The following is a 25,260-nucleotide window of genomic DNA, read 5'->3' as shown; positions in this document are numbered from 1 at the left end:
TTTGTGTAAGATCGAGTGACCAGCTCTAACCTATTCCTGCTATTAAGGCATAATATTTTATTCCTCCACCTATTCTAGTAGATTAGATATGAAAGAGAGAGCATATTTGCAAATTTGTTAGATATTTGTTTCAACCAAATCTTAGAAACAGTTCAATGCAAATCATTTTCTTTTAATAAACCTGTAGTGGCTCAGAATGTGTAGAAACATGCAGAAAGATTCTATCTTTTCTCTAGCTATCAAAGGAGTGAAAAAGATATATGTTCTCTCGGCTTGTCATTGTAAACTAGAAAATTACAGCAGAAGAAACGCAAAGTTCTGTGTTTTTGTTGCCTGTTTCATTTATGTTCCGTGACCTGACTTGCCTTTCACCTCTACTACTGGCTCTGTCAGCAAGAACTTTGCTGTCAGAACACAACTGTACTAATTATAAAAGTGAACTTTGGAAGTCTTTTCTTCATATTCAGCAACTGGGTCTGTCACATGTCGCTAATTATAAAGAAATTAGAGTTTGACATTTATACAGGGATTACAGAATCCATGTCCTGTAACAGTATTAACTGTACAGAAATGTATGCATTTTCTTTGTAATATGAAAAAGAAATGGGTTTCCTCAAACTTTCCATATTGCAAAACAATGATCCATATAAACGACTAAAACGGTCTTACGGGCATTTTATCGGGGAAAATACTATTTCGGACTCTGCCCAAAAATAAAAGTAAGAACTTTTACCTGTGTAAAAAGTAGTGGAACTCGTGCTATACAATAATTTTAAGATGGAAAACAAGTGTAAAACATTTGCCTTACCGTCACCAACAAACTGGAGGAGAGCTAGATCAATAGGCCGCTTCCAGGGTGATCCCTTATGGAGAGCTATTCCATACCCTGTAGTAGCGAAGATGTAGCCGCTGCCTATTGTTACAAGTTTGCACCCCTCATCTCTCCCAGCCATGTAGTTCAGTACTGCAGCATCATAGATGAAGGCATCCAGCTTTCTGAAAAAAAAGAAAACATCAAAGAGTGAGGAAGTACAAAATTTTTTAGTGTTTTTACATAATATCAACACCAAATCCCGCCTGACATTGGAGTTCAGAACTTGTACATTCCTTTGAGATTTTGCGAAAATGATGCTTCTATCAGGCTTTCAGCAGTCACATAAAATCAGATCAAACAAACAGGCTGTATATTGTACACCTACCAGTTCTTATAATATATGTTACTTTAAAGGAAAAGTTCAGATACATTCCATCCGCAGTATGGATTCTCCTTAACACAGGTTTGATAAAATCATAGTTGCATTTTAGGTTGGTGAACTGAAATAGCAATGTAAATAAATTTGAAATATAGTAGCAATGACAGTGATAATGATACTGCCAATACTAAATATAACAATAATAATAATTTTAAATATTCAAATAAAGCTATCTCTAAATACATGATATCTCATTATTGCCCACTGCCGTTGGCCACACAAGTCAATAATGGTCCTCTCACCAATTGTAGCCCTGACTTGCAATTATGCTATTAGAACATTTCACTACCAATGTTCTAAATTAAAGTAGGAGTGACAGAAAGACAAACTTTGAAATGCTGGAACAGAAAAAGCGGAAGTTCTATAGTAGCCATTTGCACCCCATACCCACCTTATTATCTTCAGTAGAGCTCCTGGAATTCCGATGCTCTAATAATCTGAACTTACAATCACATGGTTATTATGTTGCATAATTAAATTTAAATCAAACACAAGGAAATGATGGGCGGAGCGCTGAAATTTTTCAGACACTCACCCCAGTCACAGATCTGGATTGAATCAATCATCGTTCTTCAGCTCACTTCCTCAGCCCAGTTCAGACCCAGCTATATGCAAATCAGTCTTGACCCTGTGCCTCATGGGAACAGTCTAGCCCAAAATGTAAAGCCAGGTCTTCCCCGGACCGGAAACAAGCATCCTTGGACCAGTTTCAGGGTAACACCCCTCATCAGCCAGGGTACCTTAGATCCACTGGCAAAGTGAGCAAGGGATCCACGTTTGGGCATACCCTCCCAGCTTAGGGTGAACAAAGCAAACACAAGGAGATGATGGATGGAGCTCTGAAACTTTTTAGACACTCACCCTAGTCACAGATCTGGGTTGAATTCATCATCGTTCTTTAGCTCACTTGGCCACTGTTACAAATGGCAATTTCCGGTTGGCTGAGGCGTGCGCCAAAGCCAGGCAGAAACCACCATTTTAAGTCAGGGCAAGGAAGTCACCCGCCAAGATAATCCTGCCAACCCTCTTGGTAGCTTGGCATGAGCAGTCAGGCTTATCTCAGAGGCGATATGTAAAGCATTTGCACACGCACCCACCAATAACATCCCAGCAACAACATCCCAGGCCCCCACAAAAGGAACTCCACACAAGGTGTATGTAAAAATAGCCTTTGTATTATACCAAACACCTTAGATAATAAATGCACACTTTACAATGTGTCATAGGCACGGGCAGAATTTACAAGGGATTATATACACGGGACAGGGCCACCTGGACAACTGTCTGGAATAAGCACTTGGTAGAACTAGCACTCGTTAGAAATAGCACTTTGTTGGAATAGCACTTTGTAGAAATAGAATACTTGTAGGAATAGCGCTTAGAACATAGAACATATAATAACTGGTGGCGGGTACGGACCGTACCTTCCGTTCGGGTTGCGCGGGACAATGCGGGTTATCTCCTCAGTAGGCCAGAGCGGGCGGGAGGTGGCTGGCACGCTACAAGCGTGTGGGCGTTTCTCGCCTCCCAAAGGCTCTGGGCTATTTTCAGTGGCCGGGGCGACCAAAGTGTGCGGCTCAGAGGAGGACGGGGGCAGGGTGCGGACAGCCCAGCAAAGCGAACGCAGCTCAGAGGAGAGCAGCGTGGCTCGAGGCAGGAGGGCGGCCAGGCACGGACTGCAAAAGGGGGGTGAGCGAGGCACACTTCAGGCGGGGCCCCAGCGGCCCCAGGGAATCAGACAAGTCCCAGCAACTTGGAAGGCACAATAGAGTCCACTGGTCCTGGGACTCTGGTCAGGGGGCGAGCTCAGTATCAAGCCCTTGGAGATAGTTTTAGGCACAAAAGCTTCACACATGATGCATAAAAACACTTTCAGCTGTGTAGGTAAGACACATGATGCATGAAGACACATTCAGCGGTGTAGGGAAGACACATGATGCATAAAAACACATTCAGCGGTGTAGGGTAGACACATGATGCATAAAAACACATTCAGCTGTGTAGGTAAGACACATGATGCATAAAAGCGCATTCAGCGGTAGGGAAGACACATGATGTATAAAAACGCATTCAGCGGTGTAGGGAAGACACATGATGCATAAAAACACATTCAGCGGTGTAGGGAAGACACATGATGCAAAAAAAAATATTCAGCAGTGTAGGGAAGACACATGATGCATAAAAACAAGTTCAGCGGTGTAGGTAAGACACATGAGGCATAAAAACACATTCAGCGGTGACAGAACCCAGGGTGCGCAAAACATACTACACACAGTACATTTCCTAACACCCAAAGAGCAATAGCACATTAATCATATTAGCGTATAAATCACATTAGGGTCCAGGTTGCGCCACTGCGCCAAAACCTAAACGTAGCAGCTGCCCACTACTTGCTGGGCAGCTGGGGACAATAGCAAGGGGCCTAAATGCTGCAGCTGGTCCTAAGTGCTGCGCAGCTGGGGAAGGTCAAATTTGGGGCGAAGGAGTGAGACTCACTCCTGGGTCCTGAGTACAAGTCCCCTAAGAAGCTTAACCTAAACAGTGCAGCTGCCCACTACTTGCTGGGCAGCTGGGAAGCCAGTTGCAACAGGGGCCCTCACTGGCCCTTAGGAACATTGCGTCGAAAACGTTGGAGCCACACAGGGCTCAGTAATTAACTAATGTGCCAAAGGTGGGAGTCCTCTGGACTTTAAAATTAACCATGTGTCTTGGAGCACTCTGGCTCCGAAAATAATGATGCCCCATTTCGGGAGCAAAGACTGGCCCCTAATTACTGCCAAGCGCACAAGCGCTTTAGATAACTATGCACCAGGAAGAAGGAGAACTTGCCCACAACCGTTGGAGCCACACGAGGGCTCTGGAAATAACTGGGCCAGGGCAGAGCCACACACCGGCTCTTTACACAATATAATGCCTTCAACGTAGGAGTGGCCCCCTATCAGGCGGGGGCCGCTCAGGAACTAGCCGGGCAGCTCACTCACCGGCTCAATGGTCAGGCAGGGGACTCCTCCGATCTCCTCCAGATAACAGTGACAGCAGGAATCACAATTTTATTCAAAAGCAGGATACTTTGTGCAGTAAGGTAAAATTAAACTTTACAAACAAAATCCATCCACCATAACTCCTTTGAAAGTTTCATGGTGATCCATCAAGCAAGGCCAAGAAAAAGGGGTGTCCCAAAACATGTTTTACAATGCAATTTCCAATAGAACTTTTAAGAAGATGTTTTAAAACTCGATGAACAGTATTACACCAATATTGGCAGAACCCTAAATCTTTACTTTGGAGACTTGGTGTAAATCTGTTCAGCTGTTTTTCATAAATTTGGATTCAGAAGTAAGTTATAACTGGACAGTTGGTCTTGCAGGAGTATCGCCAAATTTAAAAAAAGAGCATTCTTATTGGCCAAGAGTGCTTTTTCCCCATCTGCCGAAATAGTACTGCAGGACAGGTACCAGTCCCAAGGTACCAAGCAATGTGATTTACTGGCTGCAGCATCAACTGAAAAGTTGCAACTGTTATTACAGCACACAGGGCTTGGTTACTGTATCATGAACTAAATGAACAAATAAGTTGTACAGAGCACAGTAAGAGTACCCTGAAACTTAGCCCTTGTGGAAGGGGTCCCACAGAGACTGACCCCTATGGGGCTAAATAAAAAAAGAAATTCATAGTGCGGGTCCAGTGGTATGCCTTGGAAGCAAGCAAACCCCCATGAGGTACAGCAGAACTGTTGAGGGACCCAGTGTGGCCCTCCCATGTGGTCCCACAGGAGAAACGCAGTACAGAGAAAAAAATAAAATAAAATGAGGCATAGGTGTCAGAGGAGGTTTGCTCAACTGTAGGGTATTGGCCAGCAATGACGCATTGGCTACGGCTAGGCCCTGCCTTCGGCCAATGCATAGTGGGTGGTGGACCTCCCACGGGGTGTTGGGTGTAGGGCCTAGATGCATAATCTAATCTGGGAATGACTGCGAATCCAGGCAAATGTTTTTTAAAATAATAAAAAACTGTGGGCACTGCGCTTGTTTTGAATACAGTCCCCGGGTGGGCCAGGCCTCAGGGGCATTTTTCTAAAAAGGTGGGTGCACACGATGACCCCTCCTAAAGCTTATTAAGCCCCAGGGAAAACCACATCCACAGAGTTATCCCCTACAGATCAATTTCCAAATCTTTACCTATATATTCACACCATAGATTCAACTTTACACACTCTCTATCTCATAACACTGAACCCTAGTATATGCAAAAATGTCAAGTATTAATTTTATCAAAATGGTGTACAAATATTAGGCGGTAAAAACAGTTAAAATCATTAAAAAGATATTCTATTTCCTCTCCCTATACAAGTGTGAGCAAGCCTGCTGTGCCAGACGAAACACCTAACTGAAAATAAATCTGGTGCGACAGCATTTTTCGACAAATCCAAGTAACCCTACGTGTTTCAGTCTGTCCACAGACCTTGCTCACGGGTGGCAAAACGTTTCAAACATTACTTCTATTTGAATATATCACATGATGTTACAACACATCCTGGTTAGATATCGCTTTGCATACTGGTATTTGTAGCACAGTAATTATGTGCAAATATATGAAGAGTGACAACAGTGAATATAAAAATGTATATTATGATCGTGCAATGTGATTTTTTAGTCCACCATACAATGTAAGATTAATAGAAAAATAGAACGAGGGGGGTTAATCAATTGCATATCCACGTGTTTTATTACTCAACCAACCCTCCAATGGGTAATGATTTACTCATGCTCTCAAGTTATGCATTGCAGTGCAATAAAAATACATTTTCCTTTTCTCTTTGCAAAACATGCCTCTAGTGGGCCGCCTTTCACAATTTTTCAAACCCTTGATAAGTTTCCCCTGTTTAACTTAGATTGCATATCATCCTACTTCCTTGTACCGTCCTCCCTCTAATGGGTCATGATATTGATAATCTTAGGTTATAAATTGCAATGCAATGAACATTAATTATTCCAATTACAATACCTGCCCCCTAGGGGGCCATCTTTCACAATTGTTAAAACCCGTGACAGATTTACCCGATATTACTTAGGTGAACATTAGTGCACATACATAAATACAAACATACATACAACATCTAACCAAATGAGATAACTACAAACCTAATATTTATTTTTTCAAAACTAAACTGAAATTGTTGCTGTGTGCTTCTGTACTTTAAATAAGAAACTACACGCAGAAATACCTCTTAAAACTGCCATATTCCATATATATTTTAACAAAGAGCACATATAAATATTTATTGGGGGCATACACTCAACAAGCTGCTTTAAGAAGGAAAATCCACGAAGGAAGCTATTATGAGGACCATAACAGTACAGAATGTAGTCTTTATTTTTATAACAAATGGCAAATCCATCCATCAGTGGGCATTGGCAGCTTCTATTTAATTTTAGTGGCCACAAACGGTTGGTCTGGCAACCGGAGCATTTGACAACAAATCTGCACTTTGTATTCGTGAACGAAGAAGTATTAGAAGGCAAACAAAACACAGCCTTGGGGCTGCAAATGCATATTACCCACAATTGCCTGGAGGCAATTACTGAAATGCTGTTCTGTCAATCATCACAGTCTCAAACAATTACAGCTTCGAGACAGACAGAAGTGTTTAAAAAAGATATGTGTGAGTGAGCAATAGATAAACAAGTATAATTCATTTTAAACAGCACTCATTTCGTACACTTAATAGTAAACAATGCAGATTTGGGGAAAAGAATTAGCATGAGACAGTTGTCAACTACAAAATGATGTACATACTTGGTGTCATGTTGTTATTTTGTCTCGTCACAGCCACTTTTAAAATAACAGAAAAACAGTCTTAATTATTGATTCATAAACGTTATCCTGCTGGGGAAAAAAAGATTGTTTTTGTCGAGAGAAAACATCGACATCTAGTCCAACATTTCTCACTCTCATCTGCAAAAATGGCACATTTTGCCAGACATTGGGTACAAATTAGTAAACAGTAAATATTACTTTCAGCAGTGAGTTGGTACTGGTAATTTGTATTCAATTATTATTACTGTTGATACTTTTTGTTTACCATGATTAAATGAGGAAACTAAACAGGATGGTGGCATTAACATAGTTCACTAGTACAGTTAAGAAAATACCTTGGCCCAAGGAATACGATAATATAAAACAAAGCTCAAAATTTAGACAAAATAAACAGTGGTATCAAAATACATAGACATCACTTGAGAATGACTGCCAAAATGAGGTGTTAGATTCAGAAATAGGAAACTAAACTAGCATAATAGTGGTGTCACACAATCACATTTTAGGCCAGGGTTTAAACACTATTATATATATCACCATTTTGAGTGGACTTCTTTCCTTAAACACAATGGGCCTCCTTTATGAGGCTGTGCGTCACTTTTACGCCGCCGGTGCGTCACTTTTTGTGACGCACCAGTGGCGTAAAGAGTGCGCCTTGTTGCGCCATATTTACAAAGTGACCCATCTTGGTAGATGCGTCACTTTGTAAACCCCTGCGCCACATTATACCTGCGGCAGGTATAATGTATGCAAGGGGGCGTATTGACGCAAGGAAGGGTTGTAGAAGTGACACAGTGAAATCTATGAGATTTCACTGCGTCACTTTTAGGACGCCGTTGCGTCAAAATCTTGCGCCTGCCTCACAGCAGGCGTAAGACTGACACAGGCCCTTTCACATGGGGCTTGCCCCATGTGAAAGGACGCATTGCTGGAGTGGCGTCACTTTTGTGACACACTCCAGCAATGCGTCACTTTTGTGCTTACAGATACGCCAGAAATACTGACGTATCTGTAACTCCTTGCGACAAGATGCGTCATACATTAAATATGACGCATCAGGAATGTCGCAAAGGAGTGCGCACTGAGAAGTGACGCATCGCTGCTTTCACGCAGCGATGCGTAATTTCTCATAAATGAGGCCCAATGACATTTGGCACACATTAAATTCTGTGACTCTGCAGGATAATATTCTCTGAAACAGCACTGCTTACATTTTCACTTCATAGGCACATTATCACAATACCTTGAACATTCTTACAAGGGCTAAGTTCACAATGCATAAATGTTGTTGTTATTATTGTTCATTCGACAACAAAGCTCTCACAGTAAAATCAACAATATGGATCTGATTGAGACATCAGTATGGCAATATGGGTGATGTTTATTATATAAACAACATCACTTCCTCGTTTATTTAGAGGAGCTTTTCACTGGCACCGAGAGGTCACACATGCCAGAATTCCAGCCTAACTGATTCCCGCTTACCTCTTGCAAGGGATGCTGCTCTCCCCAAGACAAGCTTCCTGATTACACTTACCCACAGGCAACGGAGAGTTAGATCACCCTACAGGCATTTGGCAAATTCACCCACCCTAGACACACTAGGATATGTCTGCTAGGTAGCAGAACAATATATTACAGTACTTGTATGCAAGCATGCATTCTTTGTAATCAGCAAACTGGTTGAACAATTTATCTTTTTCACCAGTCTCATAATGCTGATCACATTATTTTGTTTCCTTTTATGGATTATTGCATCTCACATATTTTACTTAAAAATCACAATGCTTCAATGAATCTTGAAATGCTTTACTGTGTATTTCTTGTGTATCACTTTGGGAATGCGTAAGCAACCAATGAAAATGTTTTTTAGATCTGTTACCACAGATTTCTTGGGGAGTCAGGGTTGCCATATTATGAGGTTGCACATCCATTTGTTAACTTGTCAGGTTATGGTTATAGATGTTACGCTGTGAGCTAGCAGGACTTAGGCCAATACATCAGAATGCTATGCATGAAATCAGTCTTCCACAGTTCTCATTTATGTTGTCCAACAAATGCAGTTTTACTTGGGAAATTATAAGCCATATGACATTACGCTGCCAATGTTCTAGCTTGAGTTACTTTTAATGGATTACCTGAGTAGATTTCTTTTGTATACCCAAAGACCCCAATTCACGTCTTAACCAGAGACCTCTGTGGTGTTAGGGAAAAATCCTCCTTGGCTGAGTAGGTAACTCCTATGTATTGGCTGTAGGTTGCTAAAATCTGAAACGTTCAAAGGATGACCCCATAGATGTACCCTCTCTGAATTCCAAATATTCATATGGCTGAAGATGAATCAGCGATCATCATAACAGTTAACTGCAGACATGCACTTACCCAGTAGCTGCAACAATGTGGACTATCCCTCGCTGGTGGAGATGCTACGTTTGTGGTTGAGGTCCACGAAGCATTTAGGACAGAGGTATTCTATTCATGGGTTACATTCCCAGCTGCAAATACAGCTTCAATATTTTTTCACACATACACTGCAGCTGCACAACTTATGAAGCATTAAAAATACCACTAACATAACATGAACACGGTTTGAAGACACCCTACCACATCCAAACAAAGTTAAACTAGATCCCCTTAGCAATGAGGGAGCAAAATGGCCAGCCTTAGCCGGCTATACACCATACCCATCTGGCATTTATTTAAAAAAAAGTGTGCCATGACTGGATGTATAAAAATATATAAAACTTGAAACCGGTAAAATAAATCCTGTAGTTGCGTGCTGTATGCTCTCCATCAACTATCCAGCAGAAAGGTTGCTTTCAAAAAGATCAGCAGCACACTACCTTGCATTAGTATGATGCACTTGGAAGCCTAATATCTGTGGCCCTTACCAATATTTTGAGTCCAAGTCTTAACAGTAAGGTGGACGTTGAAAATAATTAGATAGCAAGGTTGAAAGGAAGAGGGAACCAGTGTCAGCAGGTCATTGGAATAACAGTGGGGGAAACAACAGGGTAAGACAAGAGGTATGCAAATATAAGGTATGGGACAAAGGATGGTATAAGAGAATGGGCTTGAATATGCAGTAGAAGTTGAAGGCGTGTGGTGGGGAGCTCTGAGGTCCTGTGCTGCCATATTGATCTTTGTCCTCAGACAGTCCTGACATGTCTCTGGGAAGTAGTAGGGGGGCTGTAATTGGAAAGGGTATTTATTGTAGTTGCCACATTGATGGCCAAAAGAGACAGTACCAACACTTGGAGGTTGTTAGAACCCCCCCATCATTGGTAACGTGGAGAAAGGGAGTGCACTGGTTCAAGGATGCCCTAAAAAACATGATACTATAAGGTGTGGGTGGTGGGCATATCATGGACAACTGGTGTGATGCTGTTGTTGTTTACAGATATTTGCACTCTGTTCCAATATATGATATGCACTGTGTTGATGTTAATTGCTTGTTGGAGGATGCTTCTGATAATTTTTAAAACTAATAAAACGTGGTTAATAAAAAAATAGATGAAGGTGGTGGGCAGGGTAAACAGAGTATCATGGTAGTAGTGTTCCATACTGTTAGGAAGGTAATCCTCCACTTCATTACAGGTTTGTTAGATATGGGAACTTCACAGGTTGCACTGGGTGGTCAGGCTAAGGAGGATCATCACTCATCAATCTTTAGGCTCTGTTGGACATTGCCACCTTTTGCAGTGTTATTGCCACATTCTTTGCCCTCCCCCTATTTTTCTGATGTTTTTGCTGGCTTTAGGATTCTGGGCACCCTACCACTGCTAATCAGTGCTAAAGTGCATGTGCTCTCTCATCTAAAACACAGTGTGATTAGTTTATTCCTGTTTGGCAAATATAATTTACTTGTAAGTCCCTTGTACAGTGGTATCCCATATACCCAGTGCTGGTAAATTTGATGCTACTAATGGACCTGTAGCACTGCTTTTGCCACCCACAGACATTGCCTTTCAAACCTGTCTCAGGCCTGTCACTGCAGAGCCTGTGTGCACAGTGTACTACCACATTGACTTGGCATTTAACACTACCTGCCAACCCGTCAGCTCCCTTATTTTGTTTTACACATAGGTCCCCTCTAATGTAGACCCTAGGTAGCCTTATGGGCAGGGTGCTGGGTAAGTAAAAGTTAGGACAAATGCCTTTATTTTGTGACATGTCCTGATAGTTACAAACAGCCTATTTTGTTAATCACTGCTGTAAGGCCTACTCCTCTCATAGGCTAGCATTGGGAATTCCCTTACATATTTCCTAGTGGTAATTCCTGATCTGAAAGGAGTAGTGTTGCCATGTTTGGTATGTTTAAAATGGTAGTGGTAAATCCTGCTTACTGGTGTAGTTAGTTTTTATATTACTAGTTTAGAAATGCCGCTTTGTAAAAATGGCATTTCACTGTGCGTATGGTTCTTTGTGATGTGCAGCCTGACTCCAATTCAGGTCTAGTCCTGGGTGACAGCTACACTTTATGCATATTTTCCAAACAGCCATCACACACAAAGGGTTGAGTATGACAGGGTTAAATCTGCATTCATCTGCATACTGATGGTCTTCCTGGGCTGGGAGAAGGAGAGGTAATTCACACTTTGCAATCGTATAGCGGTGTCATGCCCTGAAACAAAGGGCTGTTTTGCACCACACTAATGTCTGGAGCCAGGGCTGTGTTGAAATGGCTTGTGGTGCACTTCTAAGGTTTCTTTTGAAGTTCCCCTTGAACAAAGACACATTTTGGTATACGTACTTGACTTCTGACACCACCAAACTAGTTTACTTTGGAGTCCTGAGGGGACTCTGCAACTAAGAGAAGTTACGCTGCAGGAAGTACTGCCACTTTGAGGCCTGCTTTGCTGTGTTGTCCTGCTATATGCTGATTGCTGTGCTCCCAGGAGGGACTGCAGCCTTTCGCTGTGCTCTGCTGTGTTGGCCTGCTGCCTCATACCTCTGTAGTGAGTGATAACTGAAGTTGCCCTCTACATCCTCTGATTCCCAAGGACTCCAAGGGCTTGTTGGCTTACCCCGAGTTGTGGATGTCTCATGCCATTAAAGACTACACTGTGCTCAGTCCGAGCACCTCCTGCAGCACAGCCTCTGTGGTTGTGCTTTTAGAACCTAAAATTGTCCCAAGCCAAGCTCCTACGGTGGCTACAACTGACACTATAGTGTCACCAGTTCACAAGCTGCTCCCCCAGAGGGAAAGATTCTTGCTCTGTGTACGGAGGTGCCACTGCACCAAGGAGAGCTAGCCAGTGAGGATGTGTTGCCTGAGAAACTGGCGAGCACAAATATCCAGCTCTTCACAACAGGTACTGGGGACAGCAGGATCTCAACTAGTGACCAGCCGGCAGTGGGAGTACCTGCAGGGCAGTGACGTGGGTAGGGGGAGGGGTAGGGTGGGGGGTAGTAATGTATGGATTACAGAGCTTCCCAGGTAAGTAAACCATTAAATAAATAAATCGGATTTCATTGACTGCACTGCATCCTCAAATGTGATGCAGTGCGCGCAACAAAATGTGTTTTATTTATTTAAATGTTTACTTACCTGTAAAACTCCATAATCCATACATTACTACCTCCACCCTGCCCCTCCCCACACCACCGCCCTGCAGGTACTCCCACTGCTGGCCGTGGCTGCTAGTGACTAAGGGCTACTCTCTGCGGTTCAGAGGCCGAGTGCACTGCCTTTGTGCCTGATGGAGGCTCCGGGAAACAGTATTTACAATGCATGCTTTAGATCGCATGCCATTACAACACGGTTGTTACAATAACTGCATTGTTACAACACAAACCATTTCATCGCAAGTCGTTACAACGACTTGTTGTAGGGGGCTGAACTTGTTGGATTGTAAATCCAACACCTTCCCTGCTGTTGCACAAACTGGAGGAGGAATAGTAAATTATACTATTCTTAGTCCAGCGTGCCCCCTACAGCAAGTCGTTGTAATGACTTGCGATGTAATGGTTCGCGTTAAGACAACATGGTCGTTGTAATGACAGCATTGTAATTGCAGGTGATCTAAAGCTTGCGTTGTAAAGAGATATATTCAGAGTTTACCAACCTCCGGTACCTACCCCCAAAGAGAGAGGCACACTCATCCTTTATGGGCAACATGTCCTTTTATGTTTTGTAATGTATCCCAATATGGGCCTGGGTAGTCACCTGACCTTTCACCTACATTTTCCTGCCATTGCACTATATAACGGTTTTTGCCAATGACCCTTTACCTAGTTAAGGTGCTGCATAACTATTGTGTGGTTTCCCAGTAAGCTAGCCTCATTTATTATGCATGAGGATTCTAAGAATCACAGCAGAATTACCATCTTCTGCTTAATAACTATGAGTAAGGGTCATCCTTCCGTCATCCTCGGCCGACATGACACAGCAAGGTAGAACCCCTGAGGGTACCTTTCAGGTATTCATACACCATATCTTTGCTGGGGCAGGCAGAGGAGAAAGACTTCCATGCTGACACACTGATGCGAGATGCTGAGGTTCATGCACGCAGCTCCCTAGCACGCAGTTGTCTGACATCCCTCGTGCAGTGTCCATCCCAAGATCAGGATGGGGTCCTTCATTCTCTCACACCAGGTAATGGGGTCAGCTTAAACCTAGGGGTATTCTTGGCTCTACACCTACATACATGCTAGGTACACTTAGGTACATCTAGTTAGGGTTGCATCATAGGAGCATGCATTATTACTGTCATGTACAATATACATTGTTTTAGCACTATGGTAGAAATCTACCATCCATTTACTCTGTTGGTGCTCATAATCATTTATATCTGTTTCTGTCTTATGGTTGTTTCAGCACACCTTTTTTACACTAGAATGGCGCTGGTTCAATAACTAAATGCTTATTGGAAAACGTCCCCACCATTTATTCTATGTATCTCTCCGAGATAAAGTGGGCACAAGTAACTGAGCTAAAAGTACTGTACCGTTTCAACGATCCCTGAAGGAACAGGGTTGTCATGTTCAACAGTTGCCAAGAACTATTCTCTCCTTGGTAAAATGAGTTTACATTGGCACTGTGAGCTAGCTAGGTAAAAAGGGCAAACATACCCGGTAGGGGTGTCTGGAATCAATCTGGACACCAATCTCACAGTTTATGTTGTCTGAACACGCAGATCCTATATAGATTTATAGGAACAACACAACAACGTATTCCAGCCTTTTTCCTTCACTGATCATACGTGCGCCACATTCAAAACCGGCCCCACGGCTTCCTCAGTTAGGTAGTGTTGGGATTTTCTTTTCAACTTGGATCAATTGAACACAAGCTGGTACTGCTAGTTTGGGGCGCACTGTTTGGCTATAAGCAATGTGTACTGGGGTAACCCCGCATTGTCCTGCACATTTTTCTTCAATATACTTTGGGGCTTATTTACAAGCCCCTTGCGCTGCGGGGCGTCATTTATTTTAATGCACACAGGGCACAGTGTGCTGCCCCATATTTACAACACCATGCAAAGCCAACTTACGTGGCTTTTCATGGCCTTGTATATATGGCTCCTTTTCACGCATCACTTTGAGTGAGAGGGGCGTGCCATGGGTGTTGCTGTGGGTGTTCCTACTCAGCACCCATGGATTCTGCCACATTCCCAGATATGGAAAATGTTTAAATCTGGGCATGAGTCAGAATCCTATGCCTCCCCAGGGAAGGTGTAAGGAGGCACAACGAGGAGAAATACTTGTATTTCTCCTTGTTTTTTCCTCCTTCTATGCTTATTGCATTCTGCAGCATCCATAGGAAGAGGAACATGCCATCAATGATTATTTTTGTGAAGGAAGGTATCCATTCCTGCAGAAAAACAATCATTTCCGCAACGCAGGCAGCCTTCCAACAGGACATAAGGGTGTCTGCGTTGGCACACAGCCACAGTTTATGCACCTGTGCAAAGGAGAAGGACAAAAATGCGCCGTATCTTGTAGATGCAGGGCATTCCTGCGCTTTTCTTTAGACGCATTGCAGTGCAGCATGAAGGCCTGCGCTACTGTGTGTCAAAAGTTTGTAAATGAGGCCCACAGTGTTCTTGACTTTCCTGAATCGGAACTGCGTGCTCCAAGCATGGCCGTACTGCGCTCCTCAAAGTTGGGGGGAAATATATGGTAAAATTACCCATGGAACTTACCACATATACTAGACTTGAAGCGTACCAATCTTCCTGTGTGCATTAACGGATCACTGAAACAATATTGATGTCAAGAATATCGATTTACAAAAATATCGAGCAAAAAATAAAGAATACCAAAATATCGAACTCCTTTGTCCAAACAGGTAAGTACAAAAATATCTAATCAAAAATATCGATGTAAAAATATAGTAAGTCAAAATATCGATTTTTTTAAAATGATTTAAATTAATTAAAAATTAATGAAATAATGAATATAATTAACTTAAAAATTGTTAAAATAACCTTAAAAATAATAAATAATTAATGTAAGAAAAAAAACCATACAAACTGATTTGTTAATACATATATATAGATAAACGTAATATTAATAAAAAAATTACAATATTTTTACCGTAGGATAGCGGAAAGGGTCAAATTTACTATTACCACTCTAGTGAGTGCAACAGTAGGGAAAGCGTTGGATAGCGTAGGGGTAAAAATTACTATTCCCACTCCAGAGAGTGCAACAGTAGGGAAAGCGTTGGATAGCGTAGGGGTAAAAATTACTATACCAACTCCAGAGAGTGCAACAGTAGGGAAAGCGTTGGATAGCATAGGGGTAAAAATTACTATTACCTCTCCAGAGAGTGCAACAGTAGGGAAAGCGTTGGATAGCGTAGGGGTAAAAATTACTATTCCCATTCCTAAGAGTGCAACAGAAGGGAAAGCGTTGGATAGCGTAGAGGTAAAAATTACTATTCCCACTCCAGAGAGTGCAACAGTAGGGAAAGCGTTGGATAGCGTAGGGGTAAAAATTACTATTACCACTCCAGAGAGTGCAACAGTAGGGAAAGTGTTGGATAGCGTCGGGGTAAAAATTACTATTCAAACTCCAGAGAGTGCAACCGTAGGGAAAGCGTTGAATAGCGTAGGTGTAAAAATTACTATTCCCACTCCAGAGAGTGCAACAGTAGGGAAAGCGTTGGATAGCGTAGGAATAAAAATTACTATTCCAACTCCTGAGAGTGCAACAGTAGGGAAAGCGTTGGATAGCGTAGGGGTTAAAATTTCTATTTCAACTCCAGAGGGTGCAACAGTAGGGAAAGCATTGGATAGCGTAGGGGTAAAAAATACTATTCCCACTCCAGAGAGTGCAACAGTAGGGAAAGCGCTGGATAGCGTAGGGGTAAAAATGACTAATCCCACTCCAGAGAGTGCAACAGTAGGGAAAGCGTTGGATAGCGTAGGGGTAAAAATTACTATTTCCACTCCAGAGAGTGCATCAGTAGGGAAAACGTTGGATAGTGTAGGGGTAAAAATTACTATTTCCACTCCCGAGAGTACAACAGTAGGGAAAACGTTGGATAGCGGGAGGGTAAAATTTACTATTCCCACTCCAAAGAGTGCAACAGAAGGGAAAGCGTTGGATAGCGTAGGGGTAAAAATTACTATTCCCATTCCAGAGAGTGCAACAGTAGGAAAAGTAAATACTTCAAATACAAATAAAAAAATAATTAATATTAATACCAATTACAAATTAATTAAAAGTAATTAACAATTTAAAATAATATAATAATTAATCAATTAAAAATACAAATTATTACCTAAAAATACAAATTATTTACCAATCAACAATTAATTAATTAACAATTATAAAATAATTAAAAATTAGAACAATAAAAAACCAATAAATACATTTAAATATTTAATTAATTACAATTAAATTACTTCCCACCCTATTCCCCTATAAACACACAACCCACAACAGAAAATAAATTAATAAAATTAACATAACTATCAATTAATCAATTAATTAAAATTAATTATCAATTATATTTTAATTAATTGCCAATTAAAAATGTAAATAACAAATAATTCAAAATAAATACCAATAAATAAATAAATAAATGTAAATATTTATAATTAAATTACTTCCCACCACATTCCCCTATAAATCCACACCCCGCTACAGAAAATAAATTAATAAAACTAACATAATGATCAATTAATTAATCAATTAAAATTAATCACAAATTATATTTTAATTAATTACCAATTAACAATTAATTAACAATTAATTCAAAATAAATACCAATAAATAAATACATTTTTTAAATTAATTATAATTAAATTACTTCCCACCTTATTCCCCTATAAACCCACAACCAGCTACAGAAAATAAATTAATAAAATTAAAATAATTATCAATCAATCAATCAATTAAAATTAATCACCAATTATATTTTAATTAATTACCAATTAAAAATTAGTTCACAATTAATTAAAAAATACCAATAAATAAATTAAAAAATTCAATTAATTATAATTAAATTACTTCCCACCCTATTCCCCTATAAACCCACAACCCCTACAGAATTATATCACGCAAAAATTAAATACCATAAAATTAATTAATTAAAATAAATTATAAAATAAATATACACTTTTCACACATATACTAACATAAAAAAACACTTTAACAAATTAGATATTATTAAAAAATTGAAATTAACTTACTTACCTCAAATTCGATATTTTTGTTGTCTATATTCTGTCCATTCTATATTTTTGTGGTCTATATTCTGTCCATTCTATATTTTTGTTGTCTATATTCTGTCCATTCTATATTTTTGTTGTCTATATTCTGTCCATTCGATTTTGTGTCCATTCTATATATATATATTTTTTTTTAATTTTAAAACCTTTATTTACAAATAATGCACACAGCTATTTAGCCTTACATCCCGGAGGCTAGGCAGCAAGTCAGGAAGCAGCAAATTAGAGTGCAAGAGCAATGTAACAGAACGTATGAAGGTTACGTTTTTATATTTTCTTTTATTTTATATAGGAAAGAAACAAGTATAGAAAAGAGGCGCCGAAACAAGCGCCAAGAAAAAAGGCAATAAACCCAAATATGCAGTGAGGCCCATTCGAGGAGTCAGCCGAGCACAGTGACAACAATTATGTTCAGGACAGTATAGATACTAAGAACCGATGGGGGAAGGAAACATAGGATAATAAGGACATACAATCGTCAGTTGGAGTAATGGACTATGGGGTCAAGTGTTCTTCTAGTGGAGCGGATTCCGGTGGTATGCAGATGCCACCTCTATACTCATTCCAGGCCCCCCTTAACTTCTGCCATTTTTTGGGCTTACCCCTGGCCACATACACAGTCTTTTCTCGGAACATACACCAATCCATATTGGCCTTCCACTGCACCACCTTCGGGGCTGTTGCTGCTCCCCACATCTGAGCTATGTCCCGCTTAGCGACCATATTCCCAAGGGTCACCTATTGGGTCTGAGCGATGTTATAGTCCGTCGGGCCCTAGATATTTAAGAGGCACCTCTGGGCCTCCGCGTGAACTTCCACCCCGGTAACCTCACTCATGATTGCGTGCACCCGCCTCCAGTAGGAAGCTATCGCATTACATTCCCAAATTATGTGCATGAAAGTGGCGAGAGCCCCACAGCCACGCCGACAGAGGCCGTCGGCCGAGTGTCCCATATGTATCAGTCTAGGGCCAGTGACATAGACCCTATGTAGGATCTTCAGCTGCACCAATCGAAGACGGGTGGGGATAGCGACCTCCTTGGGGGACGATACAGCACTCTGCCAGTCCTCGTCGTCGATCTCTATCCCGTCCCGCACCCACTGGTCTCTCACCCCCAGAAGAAGATCTGTGCGCACATTGATCAGCTTTTTATATGTCAGCGAGATGGCACTGTCCGGCATGTGGTCGTCCAGTACACGGTCTTCTAGGGGAGAACTTTCAGGAATCGACTCGCCCACCGGCATGGCGGACAAGAGCGTGTGTCGTCATGTCCCACTTATCAAAGCCTTTAGTATGCAACAATTTGCCCAGAATCTCAGAATCATAAAGTGGAGTCGCCATTGTGAGTCTGTCCTTCCACCCCTGTGCCTTTGTGATAGTTCGCCAGATGTGTACAGCAGTTTTCGTTGGTCCAGACATCCGCCTGTCAAGAGATCTCGTGTACAGCGCCCTATGATATTTCCCACCATCCAGGAGCCACCGATCCATTGCATATCCCGGATTATCCGCAGGGCCATATAGGCCATGATTGATCGCCGCCAACTGGGAGGCCCAATAGTATCTTCTCACGTCGGGTAATGCTATTCCCCCATCGTACCACGGAAGCGTGAGCTTCGTGATAGGAATACGCGGCCGGCCGTCCCAGAGCAGGGCACGTTGCAAGCTCTCGATTTCGGCAAAATATCTGGCCGGGACTGGGTCCTGAGTATTTTGCAGGGCGTACAGGAATCTAGGCAGGGACATCATCTTAAATAACGCCGCACGCCCGAGCAAGGAAAGAGGGAGTTTGCGCCACCCCTCTACGCCACGTCTGAGACGAAGAAGAGGGGGAAGCAAGTTATTCTCGTAGCGTGCTTTGGGGTCAGTGGAGATGTAGATCCCCAGGTATTTGAATCCTTGTCGCGCCACCTGTATGCCACAGTCCCTCGTGAGACGAGGTGTCCCCCCTTTCAGGACGTATAAGTGCGACTTCGACCAGTTGATGACCAGGCCGGAGTACTGACCAAAGACGCGAAGCACATCGCATGCCACGATGAGAGACTTGCAAGGGGAAGTAAGGTACAGAAGGATATCGTCTGCATATAAGGACACTCGGTCCTCGAATTCAGGAGACCAGCGAATGCCATTCATGTCCGGGTGGCTACGTATCCACGCCGCCAACGGTTCAAGAGCAAGTGCAAACAGAAGGGGAGACAGAGGACAGCCCTGCCTGGTGCCCCTCCAAAGAACAAAGGACGCCGAGACTCGACCATTGACCGTCACGTTGGCCAGCGGGCTTGCGTACAATAGCTTGACCCACCCTACAAATTCCGGCCCGAAGCCGAGCTTCGCCAACACTGCCCATAGGTAGTTCCATTCCAAGGAGTCAAAGGCCATTGTGGCATCCAATGACGCCAAAACAGCCGGCTCCTCAAGCGTGTGGGCCCTAGCCAGGGCTCCATGGAGTCTGCGAAGGTTAAGGGCAGTGTTGCGGTGTGGAATAAAGCCCGACTGGTCCGGTGCACTAAGTCGCCAATTGCGCCAATCAGTCGGTTGGCAAGCAGTTTGGCTAGAATCTTAGGCTCCGCGTTCAGAAGAGAGATGGGACGATACGATCAGCACAAATCTCTTGGTTTCCCTTCCTTATGGATAACCACAATGGTGGCCAGCCTCTGGTCGTGGGGAAGCATGCCTGTATCTCGCGCCTCCAAGAACATGTTCCGTAAGGGCAGAGAGACAACGTCAGGCCTGATTTTATAAAGTTCCACCGGAATACCGTTAGGGCCGGGTGCCTTCCCAGACCTGAGAGAGCGAATGGCAAGCGCAATTTCGTCTGCGGAGTTGTCCCTATCCAAATCATTGTGATCTGCCTCCGACAGGCACGGGAGATCGATATCTGCCAAGAGAGCACTGGAGTCGGTCACAGACCGCTCTGAGACCGAGGTGTAAATGCTCTGGAAGTAGTCCGAGAATGACTCGACTATCGCCCTCGGGTCAGTGACAACCAGGCCGTCCTCTCCCAGCACCTCAGGCACTACGCGGCTCGCTCTCTCCTTCTTGTCGAGCCAGGCCAGGAGTTTGCCTGCCTTGTCACAGACATCGTAAATTCTACCCTGTTGCTCCCTACCCATGATGATAGCAGCGTCGGAGGCAAGGTCGCGGTATCCCGATGGCTTAAGGGAGAGGGCATGGAGCAACTCAGGTGTCGGGCCCGCCTCCAGTCGGGAGTCCAGTTCCATAATCTCTGCCTCGATGCGCACCATGTCGGCATCTCTGTATTTACGGACGTCCGCTATGAGGGTGGGAGCCTCACCTCTCAACACCATCTTAAACGCCTCCCATAGGGTGGCAGCTGACGAAACCGACCCAGTATTCTCAATGAAATAGAGGTCAATGGCCTTGGCCAGGAGCCCGCGCGTCTTCGGGTTCCGAAAGTACCATGGGTTGACCACCACAGGCCGCTCGGTAACTGCAATGTCAAAATCAAAGAAACCCACACCGGGGAGTGGTCCGAGATGCCCCTTGCCAGCAAACGGGCCTCAGAAATCGCCGGCGCATGGGCCGCTAGGGTCAGAACATAGTCTATTCTCGAGAGGCTACTGTGTGCCCCAGAGTGGAACGAATATTGGTTCTGGGTGGGGTGCATAAGTCTCCAGCAATCAACCAGACCCATGGTGTCAAGGAAATCAGGCAACCAAGATTGGGAACTACGTAGATCTCTTGGCGGATGTCTGTCCAAGGTTCCGGAGCAAACTGAGTTAAAGTCGCCACACACAATAAGCAGCCCCTCAGGCAGACCCAAAATGGCGCTCCCAAGATCCCGAAAAATGCTGTTTTGCAATCCCGGGGGGACATAAACTGAAACCAGAAGCAAGGACCGCCCCTCCCATCTCCCCGTGACGGCAGCGTACCTCCCCCTCTCGTCCACGACAGTGGAGGTAATCTCGAATGGGAGAGATGTGCGCACCATGATTCCCGCCCCCCGGGACCCCGAGGAGAACCCAGCATGTGCCACCATCTTGAAACCCTTCCTATTGAGCGCCCGACACGTGTTACCCACCAAGTGCGTCTCCTGTAACAGAATAACATCAGGCATATGCCTTCTAAACAGTTGCAATACCACCCCTCTCTTAATGCGATCACCCAAGCCATTGACATTCCAACACAGGATTTTCAATTTCCTACCCCCATCGTCAAATCTCGAGCCGCCGCCGACCCCAGTAGACCTCACAGTTGCATTGAAGAAATTAGAGCAAACATTGCATTGCCTTGAGAAGGGAAAGAGGAAACAAGAAAAACATACGAAACCCCCCCACACACCACCCCCCACCCTGCACCCCTGCAGCAGACTAAAAAGCAGCCCCAACCAGCAGTGTGCCTGTCGCCCCATGAACTAAACTACAAGAAGACCCTAGAGGAGAAAGGAGGTCAGGCAGTCCCCCCCGCCACCCCCCATGTTAAAGAAAGGATATTCACAGTAGATTGCTACAGTATGGTTTGCCGGTCATAGTCAACAGGAACACCAACCGACATAGTTAGTACAACGAGTACTACTCCTGATGATCAGGGCCTCCAGAGGCACCTTCCGAATGTTCCCCCTGTTCCTCGCTTCTGTGCGGCAGAGTGTCCAGCCAGTCGCTCGCAGACTCAGGCATGTCGAAAAACAGGGCACGGCCATCGCGCTCAATGCGTAGTCTAGCGGGGAATAACATGGAATATTTCATCCCCAAGTCTCTGAGACGCCGCTTCACTCCCGCAAAGCTTTGACGCTTTCTCTGAACAGTCCTAGTAAAGTCTGGATAAAAGTTAACATCCGCGTTCTGGAACTTGAGGGGCCCATGTCGTCTCGAAGCCTGTAGGATCACATCTCGATCCCTAAAGTTGAACAGGCGGGCGATGATGGGTCTCGGTGTGGTGCCCGTTTTTGGTGGTCCGCCCGGCATTCTGTGAGCCAGCTCGACCGAAAAGAAATGGCTGAGGGCCGCCGGGGCCAGATGAGTCTTAATCAGATCCTCGACAAAGAGGTCAGTGGCCGAGTCCTCTGCACCTTCCGGTACCACAATAATGCGCACGTTTTGCCGCCTGGCCCGACCCTCGAAATTTTCCAGCCTCCTTGAGAACAGGTCATTGATCGACCGTAAGTTCCGGACCTCCGTCTGCAGGTCCGAGACGTCAGTCGTAAGGCTCGCAGTTTTAATATCCAATGATTTGACCCTATCATTAGTCTTGCCGAGGTCGGCTCTGATCAAGTTGAGGTCAATCGCCAGGGTGTCCACTTTGTGCGACAGGACCTCGTGTTGCTTATGCATCTCTGTTCTGATGCCAGCTATAGCCCCCATGATGTCCCGGAGTGTCGGTTCCGACTCATCCGGTGAACCCGTGCGCAAGGAATCCTTCGAGTGAACGGCCACAGTTGGCGAGGTCCTCTGTTGGGCGTACCGGTTGATCTTGTTGGTCTGGGGTTGGACCGTCTTCCTGCTGACCCGGTTCGCCGTCCTGTCTGGGTCGCCCCTGCCCGCCATGTTGGAGCCAGGGGCAGAACAAAGGATTGGCACCTCAAGGTCCCTTCGAATACTCAGCAGGCGCAGAGCGTATCAGCCACAGATGTTCAGTCAACTGTAGGTCCCTCCGCAACTCCGTGACTCCGCTTACTCCGCCAGCAGGGATAGGAGTCGCTCACTCGGCACATCGATCGTGCACTGTGGTGGCACAGCCGTCGGCCATCACCGGGACAATGATCCGCCCCTGGCACAGAACTCCAACACGACGTATCTCCGTCCAGGAGTGTCGGATTTGGAATCGGAAAGCAGATCCTGTCACTACGACCATTCACCAACAAGAATCCACCATCGTGGAACAGGATCTCAACCAGGATTTATGCGGAGGGTCGGAGGGTCTGCGGAGCTCCGAGCTTACGCGGCCATCTTGCTTGCCCGCGAAGCTCCTCCCTCTCCATTCTATATTTTTAATTCGATATTACTGCTATTCTATTTGATATTTTTGTAGTCTATATTTTGTCTATTCAATATTGTGTCCTATCTATATTTTTAATTCGATATTAATGCTAATCGATATTAAAAACTCGATATTTTGACTGTATACCTGCATTAACTACACACATGTTTTGGATGCCTATTCTTGAATTGGAATTACTGTAAAGGCTCTAAACGGAGCACAGTTTTGAAGCACTGCTTCTTGTTTTGAAATTAATATAAAACATGAATGTCCCATGATGTATTGATTGGATTTTTGTCATTCTGGTCCCGTTTTTATTAAGATAAAATTCACTATCTTTCGATATTGATTTGTAGTCTTTTTGTGTTACTGTGCAAAGGTGTTGCACAAATGCTTTACACATTACCTCTTTCATAAGCCTGACTGCTCTGCGCCAAACTTAGGGTGAGCGCAGGTTATCTTTAGTCTGTAACTTACTTCCCCTGACTACCGTTTTGGGTTCTGCCTGGCTTAGGTGCATACCCTAGCCAACCAGGAACCCCATTTCTAACAGGACCCATACCTTTGATCCTATCACCTTCACCTGTGATCCTAAATGAGCATCCATCAAAACGGGCCCTGAAATCTCCCAAAAACCTCTATACAATCATTCAGTCTGTATACAACACTTTTGAGAGAAGCCATTTCATCCATACTTCTAAGCCAGTGTTGGGAGTTGTCTTTGATTTCCAGTTTCACAGTGTATACATTTAGGCCACTGATGTTAAGTCCATCCTACTCTTGCAAGCCTTTGTTGCAAGAAAGAGGGTTCTGTCTGGTTAACCTCCCCATTCCTCTGTTTGTTTTTTATTCCTTTTACCACTTGGATTTTGTATCTCTGTTGTGAGTAAGCCCCACAAATGGAAATGCAATCACTGGAAGCTTCTATTAAAATTGTCTTGAGCTTCAAGCACTAGTGCCACGTCTTGAAATGAGATCCACTGCTGCTTAGTTTAGGTAAGAGGCTCTAAACTGGTTACAATGCAAACATGGTTGGACATGATTGTACTGTGAGACGGCTGAGTGAAGAGATCTGTTATCTAGCATTTGCACATAGATTGCATTGTAAGGCATGGGACAAACAATAAATTGGTTATGGCTTGCTTACACCTTAATATTCAGTAGGGAATCCAAGAAGAAACGTTCCCTTCCTTGTATGTTGAACTGTAGAATATGTAGCACTCATTTTCACTTTTGCTGAAAACAAATGCTTAAAATATAACAGGATCTCCCCAATATAGAAAAGACATTGATGTGACTTTTCCAATATTTCCCTGATCCTGCATGCATATAAAATATCAATTTGAACATACATGCATTTGTTTTTGTATTTTAAAAACGGAAGAATTTTTCAGAGTCAGCCATAATGAGATTAAGGTTTTGAACTACCCCACTGGGCCAAGATAACTACTCTGCTTGCCATATGGCAATTGGAATGTTTTCCATCAACAGGAGGCCTAATTAACAGGTTAGCCTCCTCCTGGAAAAGGAAGGGTTTGGGGAGAAATTTGCGTAACATGATTAGCAGCCTCTC

At 43.6% G+C, this 25,260-nt stretch overlaps 1 protein-coding gene across 1 annotated transcript in view; it reads right to left on the bottom strand.

Moving 5' to 3' along the window:
* Window positions 1-25,260, bottom strand: part of GRIN2A (glutamate ionotropic receptor NMDA type subunit 2A) — a 1,504,071-nt gene that overhangs the window by 49,323 nt on the left and 1,429,488 nt on the right. The window contains exon 11 of the mRNA XM_086941364.1: window positions 809-996. Within this exon, the coding sequence (XP_086797490.1) occupies window positions 809-996 (188 nt within the window). The remainder of the gene's footprint in view (window positions 1-808; window positions 997-25,260) is intronic.

This window comes from Lissotriton vulgaris, chromosome 10 (genome assembly GCF_964263255.1).
Source record: "Lissotriton vulgaris chromosome 10, aLisVul1.2, whole genome shotgun sequence".
Taxonomy (NCBI): Eukaryota; Metazoa; Chordata; class Amphibia; order Caudata; family Salamandridae; genus Lissotriton; species Lissotriton vulgaris.
This window is presented reverse-complemented; position numbering and strand designations above follow the sequence as displayed.